Raw genomic sequence first — 22,227 nt, 5'->3', positions numbered from 1 at the left:
TTTTCGGAATTTTTTATACACAAATGTATATATTAATTAGTTTTGAAGCGTAAGGACAATTGAGACGATGATTTTGTTCGTGCTGTATACAACGACGGTGAGTTGCAACAATTGTGAGTACTTTTCGTCAAGCGATGTTTCAGATTTTGACGATCGTCGGTGGAGATCTCTTGCAGAGTACGACCTGCGTATCCTCTGGGCGGTACAGAAACAGAGATCCCACTTGCAGAAGTTATTACCTTTGTATTAACTCCCGTGGGTCGTTAATTGTGAGGAATTACATCTGTCCAGAAACTACGATTTTCAACCCTTCTACTAACCGCTGTTCAGTCCAAGCCCATTGTATCGATGATGTCTGCAATAACTTGCCCTCCACCGTAACAAAAATTGCTGACCCCAACAGTATCGACGGTAAATCGTTCATTGAATGTGTTGGGCCCACTGACAATCGTTATCCGGTGATTAGAACCTGTGCCCTGGGTTATTTTAATCAAGATTTACCTGAACCAGGGTGCTGGTTACTGCCAAGCTGTCAAAAATAAAGACCTTCTTTAGGAATGCTGTTTATTATTGTTGCACCTTTCATAAAAATAAGCAATTTAAGCGTTATCACAACAAACGAGAATGTCAATCCAGATGAGTAAATATTGACACAAGCAAAAAATTTTCCGCTTAAAAATAAAAACGATAAAATATCTGACAACACCTCGTTCTGAAAACACCTATCATGATTTATTTTTCGTATTCCTAAATTAAAATTTCGTGGAAATGCAAACTCTTTTAATACCTGATTTAACAATTGACTTACCACAATTTTTAAAACTTTCTAATCATAAATCCCTTTTGACGTAAATTACATTTTCTAATCCTTATAATTCGCGATGCAGTTATTAAACAAAATTAAATATTTGGGACTCCATATCATTTACTGCTACATTTAATCGAGTGCATTCTGTAATCTGCAGCAAATGCAATTAACAATGAAAATTTTATTGTGCTCTGTGGTGGTAAGTGCAATTACAAATTCAATTATCACTGGATGAGACTCGTTTAACATTTCAGCTGGTGGCATGGCTGTGTCAAGTTTGGGGTACCAACTGCGTGGCTCCTGGAAGCTTTAAAGAACAGCGAGATCCAACTTGTAAGAAGTACTACACTTGCAGTCTGATCTTGGGGACGTACTACATCAAAGACGATTATACTTGTGGAACTCTGCAGAGATTTAATCCTACGACTCAACAATGCGATTACACTTCGGTTTGCATCGATAGCTTCTGCGATAATCATGCAGACAAACATATATCCAGTGCGTGGGCATCCTCAACCAGTATCCAATTATAGAACAGTGTCAGAGTGGATGCTGTTAGCGGGATTTCAAAATGATTAAAGTTTATAGATACGAAAGTAGATATCAATAAATAAGAGGAATTAGAAATTTTTATCCATATCAAGATGAAAACCTTAAATTACTGTAAAATAATTAAGACAATTTGGTTTCTTTAAATAAATTTATAACAGTTGACACTTTTAAAATGGCTAATGCTAATCCAAAAAATAATAGATATTAAATTCTTACCAAAACAAATATTTTCCGCAAAGGAATATTAGGAATATTTCGAAAACCACTGGTTCAACTAGTACCAAAATCGATAAGCCTGAAGTGTCTACTGTTTGTAGACTTTATTTTGCCCTACGGGCTTTCGGATTCTTATTTACAGGATAAACATAACTAAATTATCCCCCACCCCTCTCCTTCTCTATCCTTTCCCTCACCTTCCAAATCTCTGTCATCCATCTTATCTCCCTTCCGTCTTGATTCAGTATTTCTCCTCGTTCCGTTCCCTCCCTCTCTATCATTTCGCTACCTCCACTTCACTCAGCTCTACATTCATCCATCTTCCTTTTGTTCTCAATCTTTCCACTCTTTACTGGGATATCAGTTCCTCTGGTAGTATTTCTCTCTCTCCTTCTCCTCCTTGTTCTTTTTCGTTTCTTTCATTTTGTCCTCAAACTTTGCCGCTCTCTTTCCCACTTTCACTCTCAGCCTATTTCTCTTGCACTCTTCCTTTACTATGTAACCTGGCGTTTCTCTCTCCATTCCTAGCACCCATCTCAAATATTTTTCTGGCACTTTCTCTACCCCTCACGTTCCTCCCATCGCCAGATCTCTGCCTCGTACATCAGTATACTCTCTATCATGCTCTAGAACATCATCATTCTCCTGCTCAACTCACCTCCCAACTTTCTCTCTCCTGTTCCTCACACTTGTTTGCTTTCCTTACGATCTCTCTGATGTGTGCCTTATCCGTGACTTTTTCTTTGAATAATAATACACCAAGTATTTGAACCCGTTTAATCGTTCTATTTTACTTCCTTCCCATTTCCACTCATTCCCTTCGCCCTTCCTCTTTCTCTTATTGAACACCATCATCTTCGTCTTCTTAACATTCACTTCTAGCTTTTTCTTCCTCCGATACTTTCCCAAGCTGCTCATCATTTCCTTCATCTCTCTCTCACTCTTTGCCACAATTACCAAGTTATCCGCAAACACCAGGCTCCAAGCTTTCTCTCTACCCACCACACTCTTCCCCGCTTGTGCTTTCTTTAACATTTCGTCATATCTGCTACATATATCGTAAATAGCAGGAGGCTGAGCGGGCAGCCCTGTCTCACTCCCTTGGTCATCTCAAACCATTGGGCTTGTTTCTCTCCCACTTTCACTTTGTTTCTTGTTCTTGTGTATATCTCCTTAACCTTCCGTGCCATTCGCTTATTCCTCTCTCTCTCGCTCATAAAGCTCCTACTGAAGCAAACATTTTGTATTAAAAAAATCAAGACGATGTATTTTGGCGGAAGATAACGAGAGCAAAAGAGAAATCCACAGACAGAGAAACAAACAGAGAGACCACCTGCCATGCCGAAAATCAATTTTCTTTACGTTTTGAGCATAGGAAAATTAGAATTTGATCTTAATTTAGATACGATTTTTCGACCATATGTATTACCAAACTTCTAATTCCGTACGGAAAATGAAATAATGATTCTCTTTAATTTTGGTTTTTGAAGGACATGCTTTTGATATGTTTGTCAAATTGCCGCTGCCGAAATAAACTAGAAGGAACTATATAGGGACGAGCGCGCCGTAATGTAGAGATTAATAGATAGGGGGGCGAAAGCTAGAATAACGTTGCGATCGGGGACCACGTGTTATCCGGAAGAGCTGAGAGTTAGAGAGAGCGTAGTATTCAATTAGGGCGTTAGTTTTTGTAATTTTAAAGTCTTTTTTTTTCACTCTTTTGTCCCATGTTGTATAAATTTAACGATTATAAAAGATTATGGTGCGCCATCATTTGTGGATGATTTTTTGGGGTTTTTACTCATCCCATTTACAGTGTCTGTTATTATTATCATGTCATTAGTTTCGCGGTGCCGCTTTGTTCTTTTACTTCAGCTTTGTTCCACCTCAACTAAGGAAAATTTCTTTAAACGAGCCTCTTACAGCGAGGGTTCACCAATTCTGTTGTTAATTTTTGTGTATGCAAAGTCTCTGGGCTGAATTGTTAAATTTATTATGTTCTAGTTCCAAACCGATCGATACTGTAAATGAAAACGAGAATGCATTTATTCGTGTATGTAACAAGTGTTCAATTGAATTGTTCATCAAGTTGGCTATGACTGTATTTTTTAAGAGACAACAACATCGTAAATTAAGTTGGTTAGACAAAAATAGCGATAAAAATCAAAGCCAATTTGATGAACTTTTCAATTGAACACATGTTATGTACAGTGGTCAGGAAAAAAAGTTAGTAATCATTTAAATGTCAGTGTCATTAAAGCATTAATAATTACACATTTGTGACAGAAAGGTGATGGCTAGTTTTTATTGCCTGCCATTATACAAATTAAATATATGCATCCCGCACCGACTTATGTATTTTTATTTCACCCCATAGGTCCACCATGTACATCTTTAGTCATTTAGTATAAAAACACACACCGTGGGGTTTTTACCAATTCAATGACGATCACGACTTGGCCCATTTGTTCAATTTCGCGGGTTTTGTTCGATTTTCCAAATATTTTAATTTGCGCGAAAGACTAGTGATTTATAAACCATTCACGATTATTTCAAATTCGGACTATCTATGAAAATCTGACATTTTAGTTGGCAGTATTGTGATTTGTCTTAATAAATCTATTTTAGGTTATAATTCAACCGAACACTGCTCCCAAGTTGTTACATTTTTTAAATAATTGAACGCATTAGGAACAATAATCGTAAAATTGTAATTGAAATGAAACATACATATTTGTAGGGCAGTTCTGGGTAAATTCTTATTAACTAAATTAATGACGGAATTGACAACAATGCGAATATTTAAAATCGAAACGTCATATGACAGGACCTGACGCCAATCTAACAAAAAAATACAGCGGCCTCTTGCGTATTTAAAATAATCGTGAACGGCATATAGGTTATTATGGTTTTAAATAAAATTATGAAAATGATAAATTTTACTACTCGCATTAATAGGTAGGTATAAGTGTTATTGTTTTGATATCTTATGTAATGTATTATGTTAAGGTCTTCATTCCTTAATGTATATCTGGTTGCATAACTCACATATATTTCATACAACCATTGTCTAAGTAGACAATGATACAACATATAGGTTATTCATGAGAGGAGTATAGTTCTCCTAGAGCTGCAGCGGTTTTATGGCAGGGCAATAGTAATTATTACGCCTGTTGAGAGGCCGATACGCGACATAAACAGACCCCTGTCAATCATCATTTTCGTTCTATACCTGTCAGTTTACAGGGTAGTACTTGGACGAATTTACGATTAGGGGTTGTACTTACGGTTTAAACCTATTGTTGTTAACGTTTATACATACAATGGTACCCTGCCATAAAACCGCTGCAGCTCTGGGAGAAATATACTTCTGATTTTTTTTTTACTGCAACCAATAATACCGGTGCACTACTACATACATACTATCGTGCGTTCATTTAAATTTATCCTCAAAGTAGGCGTTGAAGACTCGATTGTGAACGCACTATAAGTATAAAGGATCACAGATCAGCTGATTAAATCTACGCTTTTACACGAGTGGTGCGTTCTCAATCGACTCTCCAACTTTGAGGATAAATTTAAATGAACGCACGATATGTAAATCAAATGTGTTTTCTTTTAAATTAGAAATCAAAGTAAGTTGGATACATTTGTCAGAAATGTCAGATTGACAGGTAACTTGTATTAAACTAAATTCAACAAATATATGAACAAATTAAGTGAATGTAAAAGGTGTTTGAAGTGTCTACCATCCGTTTGTAAAGATCCGCAGCGGCGACGGCATTCTTTCCACACTCTCAAATGGGGATCATGCCCGTCTTTTTTCAGATTTTTTGCTTTAATGTCAAGATACAAGACTAAGAGCCATCGTGGATTCAGTTACAACAATTATTTTCAAAATTTGAAATCAAGAGATTGTTGCAACGTGTACAATGGCTTGCGGCAAAAAATTCAGAAGTACCCTCGTGAATACCCCTGTATATAACAGGGTATTTCACGAGTGATCCTAATGACCCCGGCGGAATTTAAAATGCAATCCACAACACATTTATAAAGCGAACGTGGCTATTTTAAATATCGTATTGTTTTAAAATAAAATTATGAAGCTATGACAGCTTTGCTTCCAATAATTTTATTTGTCAAAACTGACATTTACGAAAAAGTTAAAATAGGACGATTAAAATGTATTCGAACGATGAGAAAACAGACATGATCCCGATTTATGGCGGATATAATAAAATGCTTCTGCCCTTGCGCGTTTATACAGATAATAGACAATTTCCCAAAAAATCTTTGTTTTTTCATAATTTCATTTAACGAAGTGAATGACGTTTATGTCCAAATTTACGAAACTGCACAGCTAACTATGTTTTATGTTTTTTAAATCAAAAAACAAATATCCATCTTAACTTTGCAAATGCATTATGGGTTGCATTTTCAATTCCATCAGGCTCATTATCACTCGTGAAATCGCATGTATAAGTAAAAAAGAGATGAGATTTTAATGAAATTTGTACAAAGAGAACAGCAATTGGTTTTGGTCAAAAACTATAAATTTATGCTATTAAAAAATGTTAGACAATTAGACCTCAACTGACCTATCAGGGGTGTCCCAAAATTCTTGCTACACTAAATGTGACAACATTTAAAAACATTCTGGCTCTGTTGTATAAAGCGATGTCAATTCGTTGTTAAAGTTAACATGCTGTCAAGCGATCTGATTGGGGGATATTTAACATTGGATTTGAATCAGCCAATCAAATGGGCGGATTTACGACTTGACGCGTTGTTAGCTAACACGATGTTAACTAAGCTTTATGCAACCGGGCCTCTATGTATTCCAATAGTCTGCAAATATTTTTTTTTTGTTGTATCCATGGAGATAAGAAAGAAAAATCAAAGCCATGTTGCCATACGTTATTTGAGGTAAAACCGACATAAGATGCTGGAAATAATGAAGCAAATAATTGCAAATCTGATCACAATCCTTCAGTATTGTTATAGCATTGGCTAGTGAAAAACAAATAGTCATAGTCATTTTTCATATTTAAATAAACGAGATCAAAGCTGCACCTTTTGAGTCCCCATATTTTCAAATCTAAAAGATAATAGAAAAATAGAAAAGATAATAGAATTTATTTATTATTTTTCTCATCATTTTCTAATATAAATTGACGTTACCCCTACTGAGTTGTTCCGCGAATTTTGGAGCACTCAGTATAACTTACCCACAATTAAATACTAAAGCAAATAGCATTGGAACATCCTGGAAAAAATGAAAACCCCCGACAAAACTCATTCAGAATTAGTCTTCCTGGACATAATCTCACATTTTATGGTGTCAATAATTGCCCTTTTTCCAATAAAGAAGTTATCGGCGAGTCGTAAAGAGTTCGTTGTTGATTTCCTCGTTTCAGATATTATTTTTGATGGTGGCGTTTCATGTTTTCGATTAATTTTATTTTTACGGTGCCTTCGTATAACCTGCTTTTAATCAAATTTAACGAGCCGGAATTCCACTTAAATATTTAGATAAAGTTTAATTTGCGCAATGAGTTTTCCTCTCTAATTGTAAATTTTATTTACGGACACCATAATTGTAGATAATTGAGTTTTCAAACAATTAACTACGAATAATTAAAAGAAAGTCGTACACTACTGACCTGCATGTAAATTGTTGTAGATACCACTTTAAAAAAATCGTTTTCGGGCAACTGCGAATACACCTCCAAAGTTCTCCTAAGTAGTAAAGGTATTTTTTGAAATTGAAATTGTTCGCCGACAATTGTACAATTAAGCTTAATTGTTGTCTAAAGGATTTGTTCTTCTTATAATCTGTCGAAAATAAAATTATAGCACTTTGGGCAATAACTTGATAATCCTTTTATATCCATGATCGTACAATAACAATTTATATCATTATGCAAATAAGAAATACATTTTGCAAGTTTTTTCGTTCTGCTAATTTATTAGTGCCGTCATTTAAAGTGACATAATGTTCATTTCGATTTTTTTCATTTGGTTTCTTATCGTAAGTCTAATTTTTGAAAATACTATTTAAACTTAGTTGCCTTATTTGTAGCTTTTGCAACAAACAAACCAATCGGCATCTGCCCAAATTTGTCAACTCGAGGGCAAATTTCAAGACGCACTTGACCCAACTTGTACAAAATACTACACCTGCTCAAAAAATTCGAACGGCAGCTTGTCACAACTGTACCATCAATGCCTCAACGGTTCATTCTATAGTCCAGGAGATGGTACGTGTACCAGTAGTTATGTATGTTCTAGTACCGTAAACTCTTTTACAAAAAAATCTACATTTATTTGCAACGATATTGGAAAATACGATGATCCCAATGATCCTTGTTGTAAAAGCTACTTTCTTTGCACTTTGATGCCTGATGGAACGTTTATCCAGACTCCGTATTCTTGCCCAGATGGGCAAAAATTCGATCCTGCGGAAGGTGACTGCAAAGAAGACTCTTCATGTTTTTGCAACTCATCACTTGACGATTTTGAATGTTCGGATGTTGGACGATTTAATGATCTTAACGATCCTCTCTGCACCAATTATTTTTTGTGTACGCAAATGCCTAATGGCTCTTACATTCAGACAATTTATTCTTGCGAGAATAGTTACTTCGATCCTTCGTTGGGAACGTGCAGAGAAGATTACACATGTTCAACATTCGAATGCACTGATGTTGGAAGATACTCTGACCCTCAAGATTCGACATGTTTGCGTTATTATCTATGTACTGCACTACCTGATGGTCGTTTCATCAAAACTGAATATTCTTGTAGCGATGGAAGAACGTTTGATCCAAAACTTGAAGAATGTTCTTCACTCTACAAATGCCCCACAGATAAAAACTCCGCCACAACTTTGTCTGCTGATTGCATTACTCAAAAAGATAATTTTGAATGCACAGACATTGGAAGATTTAAAAAACCAGATGATGCGACTTGTACTAAATATTATCTTTGCTCTGTAACTCCAAGTGGAAGTTTCCTAAAAACTGAATATGTTTGTCCAAATGGAACCCATTTTGATCACGCAAATCGCATTTGTAGTAGTAATTATCAGTGTTCTTGTACCAATGAAGTGACTCACTCTCCTGTAACAACTACTACTAAATACCCAACGTGTACCGTCGCAGAAGACAAGTTTAAATGTTTTAAAGAAGGTCGTTTTGTTAATAACAAGGATGTAACATGCGCAAGATATTTTTTGTGTTCTCTTTTGACAAAGGGTTCTTATGTCCAAACTGAATACTCCTGTCCTTTGGGATCACTCTTTGATCCAGAACTACATCTCTGCAGCACTTTGTACCAGTGTCCATGTTCAACAACAACCAGAGTTACGACTACCAGATCTTCATCAACTGCACCAACTACAACAACTATTAACTGCAACACAACACAAGAAAATATACCAGAATTTGTGTGTTCTGAAAAAGGCCGGTTTGTTAATCTTAAAGATAAAACTTGCACCACATATTTTTTATGCTCGCTTCTGCACAATAACTCTTTTATTCAAACCGGGTATTCTTGTCCTTTGGGGTCATTCTTCGATCCAAAACTTCACATCTGCAGTGTACTCTACAATTGTCCTTGTACGTCCTTGTCTTCAACAGTTGAGACTACCACTAAAGCACTAACAACGTCAACTGCCTCATCAACACTATCTCTTTCAACAACCACCTCACTCTGTTATGCCTTTTGGAATACTAGTAGGGAGTTTATATGTACTGAAAAGGGAAGATTTTTCAATCCCAAAGATGCAACATGCTACACATACCTCCTATGTTCACTTCTTCGAAATGGTTCTTTCATTCAGACAGAGTACTCCTGTCCCTTGGGTTCATTTTTTGATCCAGATCTTCACCTTTGCAGTGTCTCGTACCGCTGTCCTTGTAGTCTTACCACAACAACTTACTCTTCGACCGCTCAATTTTCCACAACACAATCTTCAAACAAAAATAACTCAACGACTGCAATTACTTCTATCACATCAACCACTTCAAATTGTTTCGCTGCACAAAACGGAACGGAAGAGTTTGTTTGTTCTCAAAAAGGTCGATTCTTCAATCTCAGAGATCTTACTTGCACTACATATTTTTTGTGTTCTCTTTTACGTAATGGATCTTTTATACGAACTGAATATTCTTGTCCTTTAGGGTCTCGATTTGACCCAGAGTTACACCTGTGTAGTGTACTGTATGAGTGTCCTTGCTCTGGTACTACCACAACTGACTGGCAGTCAACAATATCTTCACATTCTTCAACAGAAAGGATAACAACTACTTCTCTAACTACATCCACTTCTACGATTTGTTTTGCAAATCAAAACCACACAGAAAATTTTATTTGTTCGGAAAAGGGAAGATTTTTTAATCCAAAGGACATAACATGTACAACATATTTTCTTTGTTCATTACTACGAAACGGAACTTTTATTCAAACTGAATATCCATGTCCTGCAGGATCTTACTTCGACCCAGAATTACAGCTTTGCAGTATTTTGTATCAGTGCCCTTGTCCTACGACTAACTCAACAAGTACATCCTTGACAACTCCGGATTCATCCATCTCAACAACTTCACGAACAGAGACTACCGAGACTTCGTTATCAACACCAACAGCAACTTCTACCAAGACTACAACATCAATTTGTATTGCGACGCAAAATAACACAGAAATCTTCATTTGTTCTGAAAAGGGACGCTTCGTCAATCCAAAGGATGTAACTTGTACAACATATTTTTTGTGCTCGTTACTACGGAATGGATCTTTTATTCAGACAGCTTACTCGTGTCCTGCAGGATCTTTCTTCGATCCAGAACTTCAACTTTGCAGTATTTTATATAATTGTCCTTGCATTAGTAGTCAAACAACAGAGAGCACTTTAACTGCTGAACCTTCTCATTCAACGACATCGTTGACTGGATCATCAACTAGTAAGTCTTCTTTATCAACTATTTACTCTACGACTACAACATCAGATTGTCTTGCTATTCAAAACTATACAGAAGAGTTCATTTGCTCAGAGAAAGGTCGCTTCTTCAATCCGAGAGATCCAACCTGTACAACGTACTTTCTGTGTTCACTGTTACGGAATGGATCGTTTATTCAGACCGAATATCCCTGTCCTACAGGGTCTTTTTTCGATCCAGAACTCCATCTTTGCAATATTCTCTACCAGTGCCCTTGTGTTCAATCAACAGAAAGTACTTTATTAACAACAAAGACAACTGTTGAACCTTCTGGTTCAACAACATCCTTGACTGAAACTACGGAAACATCAACTACTCAAATGCCTTCATCTACGACTACGACATCAATTTGTTTTGCTACTCAAGACAACATTGAAGACTTTGCTTGTTCTGAAAAGGGTCGTTTTGTTAATCCGAGAGATGCAACGTGTACAACTTATTTTCTATGTTCTCTGTTACGGAACGGATCGTTTATTCAAACAGAATATCCTTGTCCTGCAGGGTCTTTTTTCGATCCAGAACTCCATCTTTGCAATATTCTCTACCAGTGTCCTTGTCAAAGTACTCAATCAACACAAAGTACTTCATTAACACCCGAAACAACAGTCGGACCTTCTAGTTCAACAACATCTTTGACTAAAACTACGGAAACAACAACTAGCCAAATTCCGTCATCATCAACCATTTCTTCTACGACTACGACATCAGTTTGTCTCGCTACTCAAGACAATGTTGAAGACTTTGTTTGTTCTGAAAAAGGTCGCTTCGTTAATCCGAGAGATGTAACTTGTACAACATATTTTTTGTGCTCGTTACTACGAAATGGATCTTTTATACAAACCGAATATCCGTGTCCTCTGGGATCTTTCTTCGATCCAAAACTTCAACTTTGCAATATTTTATATCAGTGCCCTTGTACTATTAATCAAACAACACCATTGTCTTCTACAACAAAATCATCTAGCACTAAAATTTCTTCATCAACAACAATTCTCACTTCTACCACAACATCAGATTGTTTTGCTAATCAAAACTATAAAGAAGAGTTCATTTGTTCAGAAAAAGGTCGTTTCTTCAATCCGAGGGATGTAACATGTACGTCGTACTTTCTGTGTTCTTTGTTACGGAATGGATCGTTTATTCAAACAGAATATCCTTGTCCTGCACGGTCTTTCTTCGATCCAGAACTTCAACTTTGCAGTATTTTATATCAGTGCCCTTGTACTACTAATCAGTCAACAACATCATTGTCAACTACAACAAAAGGATCAACCACTGACGTTTCTTTATCAACAACCATTCTCACTTCTACAACAACATCAGATTGTCTTGCTACTCAAAACTATACAGAGGAGTTCATTTGCTCAGAAAAAGGTCGTTTCTTCAATCCGAGGGATGTAACATGTACGACGTACTTTCTGTGTTCTTTGTTACGGAATGGATCGTTTATTCATACAGAATATCCTTGTCCTGCAGGGTCTTTTTTCGATCCGGAACTGCACCTTTGCAATATTTTCTACCAGTGTCCTTGTCAAAGTACTCAGTCAACAGAAAGTACTTCGTTAACACCAGATTCAAGTGTGAGATCTTCTATTTCAACATCTTTGACTAAAACTACAAAAACGTCGACCAGTCAAATGCCTTTATCAACAACTAGTCGTTCTACAACGACAACATCGATTTGTCTCGCCACTCAAGACAACCTTGAAGACTTTGCTTGTTCTGAAAAGGGTCGCTTTGTTAATCCGAGAGATGTAACTTGTACAACATATTTTTTGTGCTCGTTACTACGAAATGGGTCTTTTATTCAAACCGAATATTCGTGTCCTGTGGGATCTTTCTTCGATCCAGAACTTCAACTTTGCAGTATTTTATATCAGTGTCCTTGTACTACTAATCAATCAACAACACTGTCTACTACAACAAAATCCTCTAAAACCACTGATATTTCTTCGTCAACAACCATTCTCACTTCTACCACAACATCAGATTGTCTTGCTAGTCAAAACTATACAGTAGAGTTCATTTGCTCAGAGAAAGGTCGCTTTTTCAATCCGAGAGATCCAACTTGTACGACTTATTTTCTATGTTCCCTGTTATGGAATGGATCGTTTATTCAAACTGAATATCCCTGTCCTGCAGGATCCTTTTTCGATCCAGAACTCCATCTTTGCAATATTCTCTACCAGTGTCCTTGTCAAAGTATTCAATCAACAGAAAGTACTTTATTAACACCCGAAACAACTGTCGGACCTTCTAGTTCAACAACATCTTTGACTAAAACTACGGAAACAACAACTAGCCAAATTCCGTCATCATCAACAACAATTTCTTCTACGACTACGACATCAGTTTGTCTCGCTATTCAAGACAATGTTGAAGACTTTGTTTGTTCTGAAAAGGGTCGCTTCGTTAATCCGAGAGATGTAACTTGTACAACATATTTTTTGTGCTCTTTACTACGAAATGGATCTTTTATACAAACCGAATATCCGTGTCCTGTGGGATCTTCCTTCGATCCAGAACTTCAACTTTGCAATATTTTATATCAGTGCCCTTGTACTAGTAATCAGTCAACAACACCATTGTCTTCTACAACAAAATCATCTAGCACTAAAATGTCTTCATCAACAACAATTCTCACTTCTACCACAACATCAGATTGTCTTGCTAGTCAAAACTATACAGAAGAGTTCATTTGTTCAGAAAAAGGTCGCTTCTTCAATCCGAGAGATCCAACTTGTACGACTTATTTTCTATGTTCCTTGTTATGGAATGGATCGTTTATTAAAACCGAATATCCCTGTCCTGCAGGGTCTTTTTTCGATCCAGAACTCCATCTTTGCAATATTTTCTATCAGTGCCCTTGTCAAAGTAGTCAATCAACAGAAAGTACTTTATTACCAACAGAGACAACTGTCGAACCTTCTAGTTCAACAACATCTTTGACTAAAACTACGGAAACATCAACTACTGAAATGCCTTCATCAACAACAATTTCTTCCACAACTACGTCATCAATTTGTCACGCTACTCAAGAGAACCTTGAAGACTTTGCTTGTTCTGAAAAGGGTCGTTTCGTTAATCCGAAAGATGCAACTTGTAAGACATATTTTTTATGTTCGTTACTACGAAATGGCTCTTTTATTCAAACCGAATATCCATGTCCTTTGGGATCTTTCTTCGATGCGGAACTTCAACTTTGCAGTATTTTATATCAGTGCCCTTGTACTGGTAATCAGTCAACAACACCATTATCTTCTACAACAAAATCGTCTACCGCTGAAATTTCTTCATCAACAACCATTCTCACTTCAACCACAACATCAGATTGTCTTGCTAGTCAAAACTACACAGCAGAGTTCATTTGCTCAGAGAAAGGTCGCTTTTTCAATCCGAGAGATCCAACTTGTACGACTTATTTTCTATGTTCCCTGTTACGGAATGGATCGTTTATTCAAACTGAATATCCCTGTCCTGCAGGATCCTTTTTCGATCCAGAACTGCATCTTTGTAATATTCTCTACCAGTGCCCTTGTCAAAGTACTCAATCAACAGAAAGTACTTTATTATCAACAGAGACAACTGTCGAACCTTCTAGTTCAACAACATTTTTGACTAAAACTACGGAAACATCAACTACTCAAATGCCTTCATCAACAACAACAATTTCTTCCACAACTACGATATCAATTTGTCTCGCTACTCAAGAGAACCTTGAAGACTTTGCTTGTTCTGAAAAGGGTCGTTTCGTTAATTCGCAAGATGCAACTTGTACGACATATTTTTTATGTTCGTTACTACGAAATGGCTCTTTTATTCAAACCGAATATCCATGTCCTTTGGGATCTTTCTTCGATCCGGAACTTCAACTTTGCAGTATTTTATATCAGTGCCCTTGTACTACTAATCAGTCAACAACATCATTGTCAACTACAACAAAAGGATCAACCACTGACGTTTATTTATCAACAACCATTCTCACTTCTACCACATCAGATTGTCTTGCTACACAAAACTATACAGAGAAGTTCATTTGCTCAGAAAAAGGTCGTTTCTTCAATCCGAGGGATGAAACCTGTACGACGTATTTTCTGTGTTCTTTGTTACGGAATGGATCATTTATTCAAACCGAATATTCCTGTCCTGCAGGGTCTTTTTTTGATCCAGAACTTCATCTTTGCAATATTCTCTACAAGTGTCCTTGTCAAAGTACTCAGTCAACAGAAAGTACTTCGTTAACAACATCTTTGACTAAAACTACGAAAACGTCAACTAGTCAAATGCCTTTATCAACAACTAGTTCTTCTACAACGACAACATCGATTTGTCTCGCCACTCAAGACAACCTTGAAGACTTTGCTTGTTCTGAAAAGGGTCGCTTTGTTAATCCGAGAGATGTAACTTGTGCAACATATTTCTTGTGTTCGTTACTAAGAAATGGGTCTTTTATTCAAACCGAATATTCGTGTCCCGTGGGATCTTTCTTCGATCCAGAACTTCAACTTTGCAGTATTTTATATCAGTGCCCTTGTACTACTAATCAATCAACAACATTATCAACTACAACAACATCGTCTGAAATCACTGATATTTCTTCGTCAACAACCATTCCCACTTCTACCACAACATCAGATTGTCTCGCTACTAATAACTCTACTGAAGAATTCCTTTGCTCAGAGAAAGGTCGTTTCTTCAATCCGAAGGATCCAACCTGCATGACGTATTTTCTGTGTTCACTGTTACGGAATGGATCTTTTATTCAAACGGAATACTCTTGTCCAGAAGGTTCATTCTTCGATCCGGACTTACAGCTTTGCAGCATTCTTTACCAATGTCCTTGTTTAAGAACAACAACAGACATTACAGCGACAAGAAGCACAACACTTGATCCCTGTGTCCCTCCAAAAATTAATGGTTTCACTTGTAGCGAGAAAGGAAGATTTCTGAATCAATTGGATGTATCATGTAGCAGCTACTACCTATGTAATTTGTTAAGAAACGGTTCGTTTGTACAAACTAAGTACGTTTGTCCGAGTGGGTCTTATTTTGACCCAAGTATTCAAATTTGTAACATTAATTATGAATGTCCTTGTAGTTTGTTAAAATAAGGTATGATAATGTTTTGTTTCATGCTGTCAATGTGTCATTTTTAAATAATATAAGTTTGTCATATTTGATGGGTTTTATTAATTTGTATGTCTATATTTCAGGTAAAGAGATCTCTGATGTAATTTTTCTTGATTAGTACATATTTGTAATGATTTCAGACAATTCTGATCGGCAGTTTTGTCTTCCTAATCTTATCACTTGAAATGTCCCAGAACAAAATTATGGATTTTAACTCAGACAATCCTTTATTCCACCCATTCGTCCAGAAAATCAGAAATTACAGGAGCAAAGATTATCTGATTAAGCTTCTGAAAAGGAACTTGGAACAGAAACTCCGAAAAAATCGTAAACTCTCCGACGACAAATTAGAAACTCAGGACCGAACCGACGAAAAACTGGAGAAGAGCAAGTGCAACTGCAACTGTAAGTGCAACAACAGAAATTTCAAGAAGCGCTGCGAGCACTGCGAGCATTGCCATTCGGGAGACGCAGAAAGCAACCACTTCAAAAATTTTGTTTGCGAGCGCGAGGGCAGTTTTGCAAATCCCAACAGTTGTCGCCAATTTTACATTTGCTTCCACAACGAGATGGACCCGATAGAAGTGACCTGTCCGAAGGGATTCGCTTTCGATTCGGACGAAGGAAAATGTTCGAGAAAAGCGGCTCGCGAATGTATCAAAAAACAGATGTCGATTTATAAAAAGTAAACGTACAGATTTATTAGTTTAGAAAACGACGCTTTTACATATTTATTTTGTACAAACTACGAATATGTGACCACAATTTCGTGCGATGGAAATCGGGAACTGCAGTTTCTCTTTTATGTAAAGCAAATAACGTGATGCGTGATTACATTTCGCCATCAATAAATGACGAGACTTTTATTGTAGCACTCATTATTTCGAGCTAGCTGTCCTGCGTCACTCTGTAAGACTCCGCCGGGGACTCCACTTTCGCTTCCTGCTCTGATCCGGGGATGTCGGCCACGCTGGATTTGCGCGATCCGTTCGGGTTCATCCTGAAACTTCAAATTCGATAGACGAATCGACGAGATTAAGTCGGGACTCACCCGTACGAAGATTTAGCAGCGGAGCCGCCGAAACCCCACAACCACTTACACATTCCGGATGAACAATGATACTGTTGTGCGTTTGTGCAACTCATATTTATCCAGTAATTTAGATAAGCGGTTATTGCCTAAGTGATTCAATGTCCCGCAACAATTCTTATTTTTAGATGTGATCCACTACACCCCTGACTCATTAATTAACTCATCAAAAATGTCCAAAAATTATCAATTTTGAAGTTTGTTTGGCGGAATGACAATAACGAAAACTTTTGATACTTTATTTTACGAGTAGAGTTTCATCTTTTCACGTTACACCTGAAAACTTCGTTTCCTGCTAAATTTAAAGCTGCCGTCTCAGTGTGTTTTCTTTTTATATCAGACCTGAAGTTGTTCAAAGATTATTTATTAATAATAAATGCAAAATTGTAAGAAATGTGGGGTACAAACCACAATAACTTAAAATTAACGTTACTGCTGTTACTGTTTACCTAGGGAAATCCCTTCAGAGAGTTCATGCTTTTAAGACGGTCATAAATAAATAAATCACGAGCATTTTATTTACCCTCAACGTCAAATTTTAAGATTTACATCCGCAAGAAAAAATAAATTTTTTAATAAAGGAAAAAATCATTCATCGTCAAAAGTAATCTTAGTAAAGAAACGATAGAACAGTTTGACGATTTTTAATTTGTTCTGTTTTATCTTATAATAATATTTATACAACATTTATTGCAACACACATAATAGTAGTTTATTTGACGAGTTTGTGTGTAAATTGGGCGTTTTAAAGGCCCATGAGTGCCAAAAAAGGTCCAATTTACACACGAACGAGTTGAATACAACGTTTTTTTGTTCGACGAGTCCCTTAAAAGCTCCAAATCGCTTAAAACCTTTAAAATTAGCTTGACGTTTCGTTTTGACAAGTTGTGACATTTATCAAAATCCGTTCACATAGGAGAAAATTCTCAAATTCTGACAATGTCGAACAAAAAAGATTCTTATATTTTTCATTATACAGGGTGACTTTGTGAAGTTGTGTAGATATTTTAACAATAACAAGTGGTAGAACTCCACAATAGGTAAAGCGTAGATTAATTGGAGCATGTTGACAGCTAACCTAAAATTAGGAGCCAAAAATTTTTTTCTTTTTTTCTTTCTTTGCAATGTTTTACATCAAAAATAGAATAACGTAACGATTCCTATTCTTGAAGCAAATATCTAAGGGCACCCTTTGCTGAAAACAAACATCTTCAATGATGTCCCGATTAAACATAAACAAATGTCATTCGTGTCAAACGGCGGGAAATTCAAACTTTACAGTGTTCTAAACGGTTTAATTTTTCCAACGCCTACTCAGTCCAGGATTTCATTTGAACGCCCGATAGTTAATAATTAGTAATAATCACACTGTTAAAAGTGAAGTTAAATACGAGTAGATAGTAGTTAAAATATCTTTGCTACACTAACGACGACAAGTCATCATCGATGTCGTTTCTTTTTTACGGTGCTGTCGTCTTGGTTCCAATATTTAAAATTTATTTATTTTCAGTTTCCCCAGTTCATTTGTTCGACTAAAGAAAACTCGAATTATTTTTTGGTGCAGTCAAAATGATTTTAATTTCCAGGTGCGTTTTTTATTGAAAAATATCTACGACTTTAGCTAAATTGCACGTTCAAGAAATTGTCTAAACGCTAGCCTTAATGCAATCCGTGTGCCTCCACAACCGTCTGCATAACAATTCGACCCAGCGTAACACACCCTATTCGCATTTTCACTACTTCGCCCACTTTTTAATTGTCCGCATCTGTATTCAAAGCTCGTCGCCATCCGACCAAGTTGCGGTATTATTGGGAAATCGTCAGTCGAACCGGAGGAATTGTTTGGATGTTTGGACACCGATGCTAATTTGTATTGAACAGTGGTGGTGCGGTCGCTTCGCATATTTCTCCAGTTGTACACCACTTTCCAATTGTTTTGGCGAAACGAGATGAGGTAAGGAAGAGGTGCTTGTTTGGTACTCGAGAGTCAATGGACGGCAGCAGGTGTGAATCAGATCCATAAGCCATAAATTATGGCTTAGTAGCACTGTAACCTTGATCTCACCGGCCTAGTCGGACACCTACGACGTCTCATTGTTCGTACAATCGGCTCTTAATAAGGTTGTGCTTCGTTTATGAAGTAATCTTCAGAACGGTTGAAAATTGTTGTTATTAGAACAGCATTACAGTGTTGCATCAGTCGATTGAAGTCAACGACTGGAATAATTTTTTATTAATGTCGATTTACTCCCGACAACAATGCACAACAATTTTCGATTTCACTGGCACGAAGAATTATTCAAATTTCGCAAAGGTTGTGACAAAATTCCCCAAAATCTGGACTATCGTAAGAGTTCTTGCGTTGTGCAAGTGTTTCTGAGTTCGCCGATTTCGATATAATCCTCGCCAATAAAAACATAAGACTGTACGCCTACAACAATGAATAATTTAGAGACAGTTTACATCTTTCTCATATGCACCCCTCTGGAGATAAGTAATAATTGATGATGTCACGTCGCATCGCTCCGTCATTTGTGACAGAAGGGTATAGAGAAAACTCGAATGGGGTAAGCAGGTTTAGAATTTAGAAAGCACACATTTGGGATGAGTAAACTGCGATCTGATGTATCAAATGCTGCGACGATTAGATTTACAATCTTTGATGTCAGCTGCGAATGTTACATCTACTTAAATTAATTAATCGAGGTTTAGGAAGCTTGATCGCGTATTTTAATGCATCTATTATTTCCGTGGAATTAACGGCGAAACCCAATTTAACATGCTATAACGACACGAAACATCTTATGAAACAGATGTTAAATAACTGATCCATTATTTACGACGTCTGATATTTGGCGCAAGTGTTTTAAGTGCAATTACGTAAAAACAGCGCTGCTGCATTTTAAAGGAGCTGAAAAAAATGGTAAAAATTCGCGAGAGTCAACAAACTTGGGGGTAGAAAGTTAACATGAATGAAATTAAGTCGAAAAGAAAATTTCTCTTGTTAAAATGTTCCTTCGAGTTTGGTACGCGTCATTTGCATGAACAAATAGTCGACAACATTGTTTTCATTGGTCGGTATTTACTTTACGTTAATTTTATTTACAGCTGTTTAAATACTTGCGTCCCAACCAAAACAAGTTGCCCCAAAGTTTTTTTTTCCAAGTAAAATCATTCACAAAGCTCAACGTGAACTTGTTATTGTTGTTGTAATAGTAGATGTACTCATAATACATATGTAGTATTACTCCACAGAGCTATTCATTTACATGGTAAATAAATATAATAAGTAAGGCAAATAATAATAACATATTTATATGACAAGATAAAGTGTAACGTCACTGAAGGTGCTGTACGGCGTCTTGTATCAAAAAGTTAATACATAAAAGAATTATCAATTATAGTTTGTTTGATTTTCACTTTTCTTTGTCCCATTCTTCTAAAAAAATTCATAATATTCTTTGCAGTTAGCTCCTTGAAGTGCAAAAATACATGACGTCATAAGTAAAATTTTTGTCATAAGATGGCTAATTAAAAAATAAAATTGACCTGTCCGAGCATTTTGCTTGAAAAGATAAATAACGCAATTATAAATTTTGTTCCTTACTTTATCACCACATTATACAGGGTGTCCCAAAAATGGCGTACTAACGGTGCACTACGGTGTAGAAGAGATTACCGTAAACGTCAGAAAAATGTTAAAAAAATTCTATTGGACTTATTTGCTGATTTGGCGGTCTTTGAAAGTGGCACTTAACAGGTCAATTATTTTGAAATATATGTATGAAATTGTCATGGCAGCTACCTTTCATCGTACATATTATCACAAAGTACAAGATTACTCACTACCAAATATCTAATCTTGCATAATAGAGAATTTAGAAGCTTTGGAAATCGAAAAAATTATTTTAAATCCACTACGGTAACATTTCAAGGTAATGATGTACGAATATACCTATCTTTCTTTACATTGTATTACCGTTAATAATAATAATAAAAATAATTGATTTTTTTGTCGGAAACATTTTTTCCATATTTTTTTCATGTACATTTAAACATCCTCGATAAGGTAGCAAGTAGTTTGTTCGCAATTTTTGGGACACCCTGTATATTTATAAAATAATGAGAAATCAGTATTAAACATGTAAATTTCATTAATGAAAGGTAAAAAAATATTAAAAATATTTCGGAAAAGGGACATTTAACATTTATCAACCAGGGCTTTATGTTGAAAAACACGCTTTTTTAATCAAACATTTCCCCAAGTTTGCAGAAGCTACCTTTCATCCGAATTGGTTTTTCCAAAGCAGAAGTCCAAACTTTGCATCATTCAGCTCCAAGGAACTACTATTCTACTATTTCCCAGACATTTTATTTTGGCAAAAAAAAATCGTTTCTTCAGTTTTAGATAATGGGTTTTTTCGTAATCTTGACATAAAGGGTATTTTACGAGTGATGATGAGCTCGACGCAATTGAAAATGCAACCCACAATACACTTACAAAGTTAACGTGGATATTTATCTTTTGATTTAAAAAAACATAAAACGTGGTTAACTGGGCAGTTTCATAAATTTTGAAATAAACGTCATTCGCTTGGTTAAATGAAATTGTGAAAAAACGAAAAGTTTTTGGAAAAATTTTTATTGTCTGCATTTTTATTACATTCGCCATAAATCAGGATCATGTTTGTTTTCTCATTGTTGGAATACATTTTAATCGTCGTATTTTAACTTTTTCGTAAATGTCAGTTGTGACAAATAAAATTATTGGAAGCAAAGCCATTATGGATTCTTAATTTTATTTTAAAACAATACGATATTTAAAATATCCACCTTAACTTTGGAAATGTATTGTGGGTTGCATTTTCAATTCCGCTGGTCTGATTATCATTCGTGAAATACCTACATTTATCAAAGGATTCTTTTTGATTTGTAATTATATCTTTTCAGCGTTTTTACCAAAGATTTTGTTTAACTGCCACAACAGAGATTACAACAACGTGAAAACCACTACGTTATCTGTATGTTCCTCCAGGAGGTAACGATTTCTCTTGTAGTGAAAAAGGATGACTTCCCAATGGATGATTATTCATATACAAGCTACACTATCTACTATAAATACTATCTATAAAATTGTTTAGAAACAGGTGCTATAAACCTAATACCTTTGTCAAAATGGGTGCTATTTTCACGCAAATACCTGTTAATATTTATAACATTAATTGTGCATGTTCTTGTAAGCTTCTTCTGTATTACACTGTCAATGTTTCATTTAAATAATGTAAGTTTGTCATATATGTTTGGTTTCGTTAATTCTGATGTCTACAGGGTGTTTCTGAAATACGTGTGTGTGAAAGAACTCGCCAATTTATGAAACTTTTCTCTATAACATTTTGTAAAATTCGTAAAAGTATTCCAAGACTTTTTGTCCC

The 22,227-nt window shown here is 36.0% G+C and overlaps 1 protein-coding gene and 3 long non-coding RNA genes across 4 annotated transcripts; 2 read left to right on the top strand and 2 right to left on the bottom strand.

The window, feature by feature from the left end:
* Positions 1-94: 94 nt before the first annotated feature.
* LOC138132447 (uncharacterized) lies at positions 95-7,478 on the bottom strand. The gene is made up of 2 exons (XR_011160089.1): positions 7,240-7,478; positions 95-3,597 (listed from the first exon to the last, which is right to left on the bottom strand). It is a non-coding gene; the product is annotated as an uncharacterized lncRNA (long non-coding RNA).
* On the top strand, positions 856-1,683 carry LOC138132445 (uncharacterized). The gene is made up of 2 exons (XR_011160088.1): positions 856-1,007; positions 1,063-1,683. It is a non-coding gene; the product is annotated as an uncharacterized lncRNA (long non-coding RNA).
* Positions 7,465-16,571, top strand: LOC138132440 (mucin-22-like). Its single transcript, XM_069049919.1, has 3 exons — positions 7,465-7,607; positions 7,659-15,788; positions 15,846-16,571. Exons 1-2 carry the CDS (start codon positions 7,572-7,574, stop codon positions 15,684-15,686), a joined length of 8,064 nt encoding a protein of 2,687 aa, XP_068906020.1. The 5' UTR covers positions 7,465-7,571; the 3' UTR covers positions 15,687-15,788; positions 15,846-16,571.
* On the bottom strand, positions 16,377-20,886 carry LOC138132444 (uncharacterized). The gene is made up of 2 exons (XR_011160087.1): positions 16,757-20,886; positions 16,377-16,705 (listed from the first exon to the last, which is right to left on the bottom strand). It is a non-coding gene; the product is annotated as an uncharacterized lncRNA (long non-coding RNA).
* Positions 20,887-22,227: the final 1,341 nt, after the last annotated feature.

Source organism: Tenebrio molitor, chromosome 6 (genome assembly GCF_963966145.1).
Source record: "Tenebrio molitor chromosome 6, icTenMoli1.1, whole genome shotgun sequence".
In the NCBI taxonomy this organism is placed as follows: domain Eukaryota; kingdom Metazoa; phylum Arthropoda; class Insecta; order Coleoptera; family Tenebrionidae; genus Tenebrio; species Tenebrio molitor.
The sequence above is the reverse complement of the archived record's forward strand: the minus strand, read 5'-3'. Positions and strand labels throughout refer to the sequence as shown.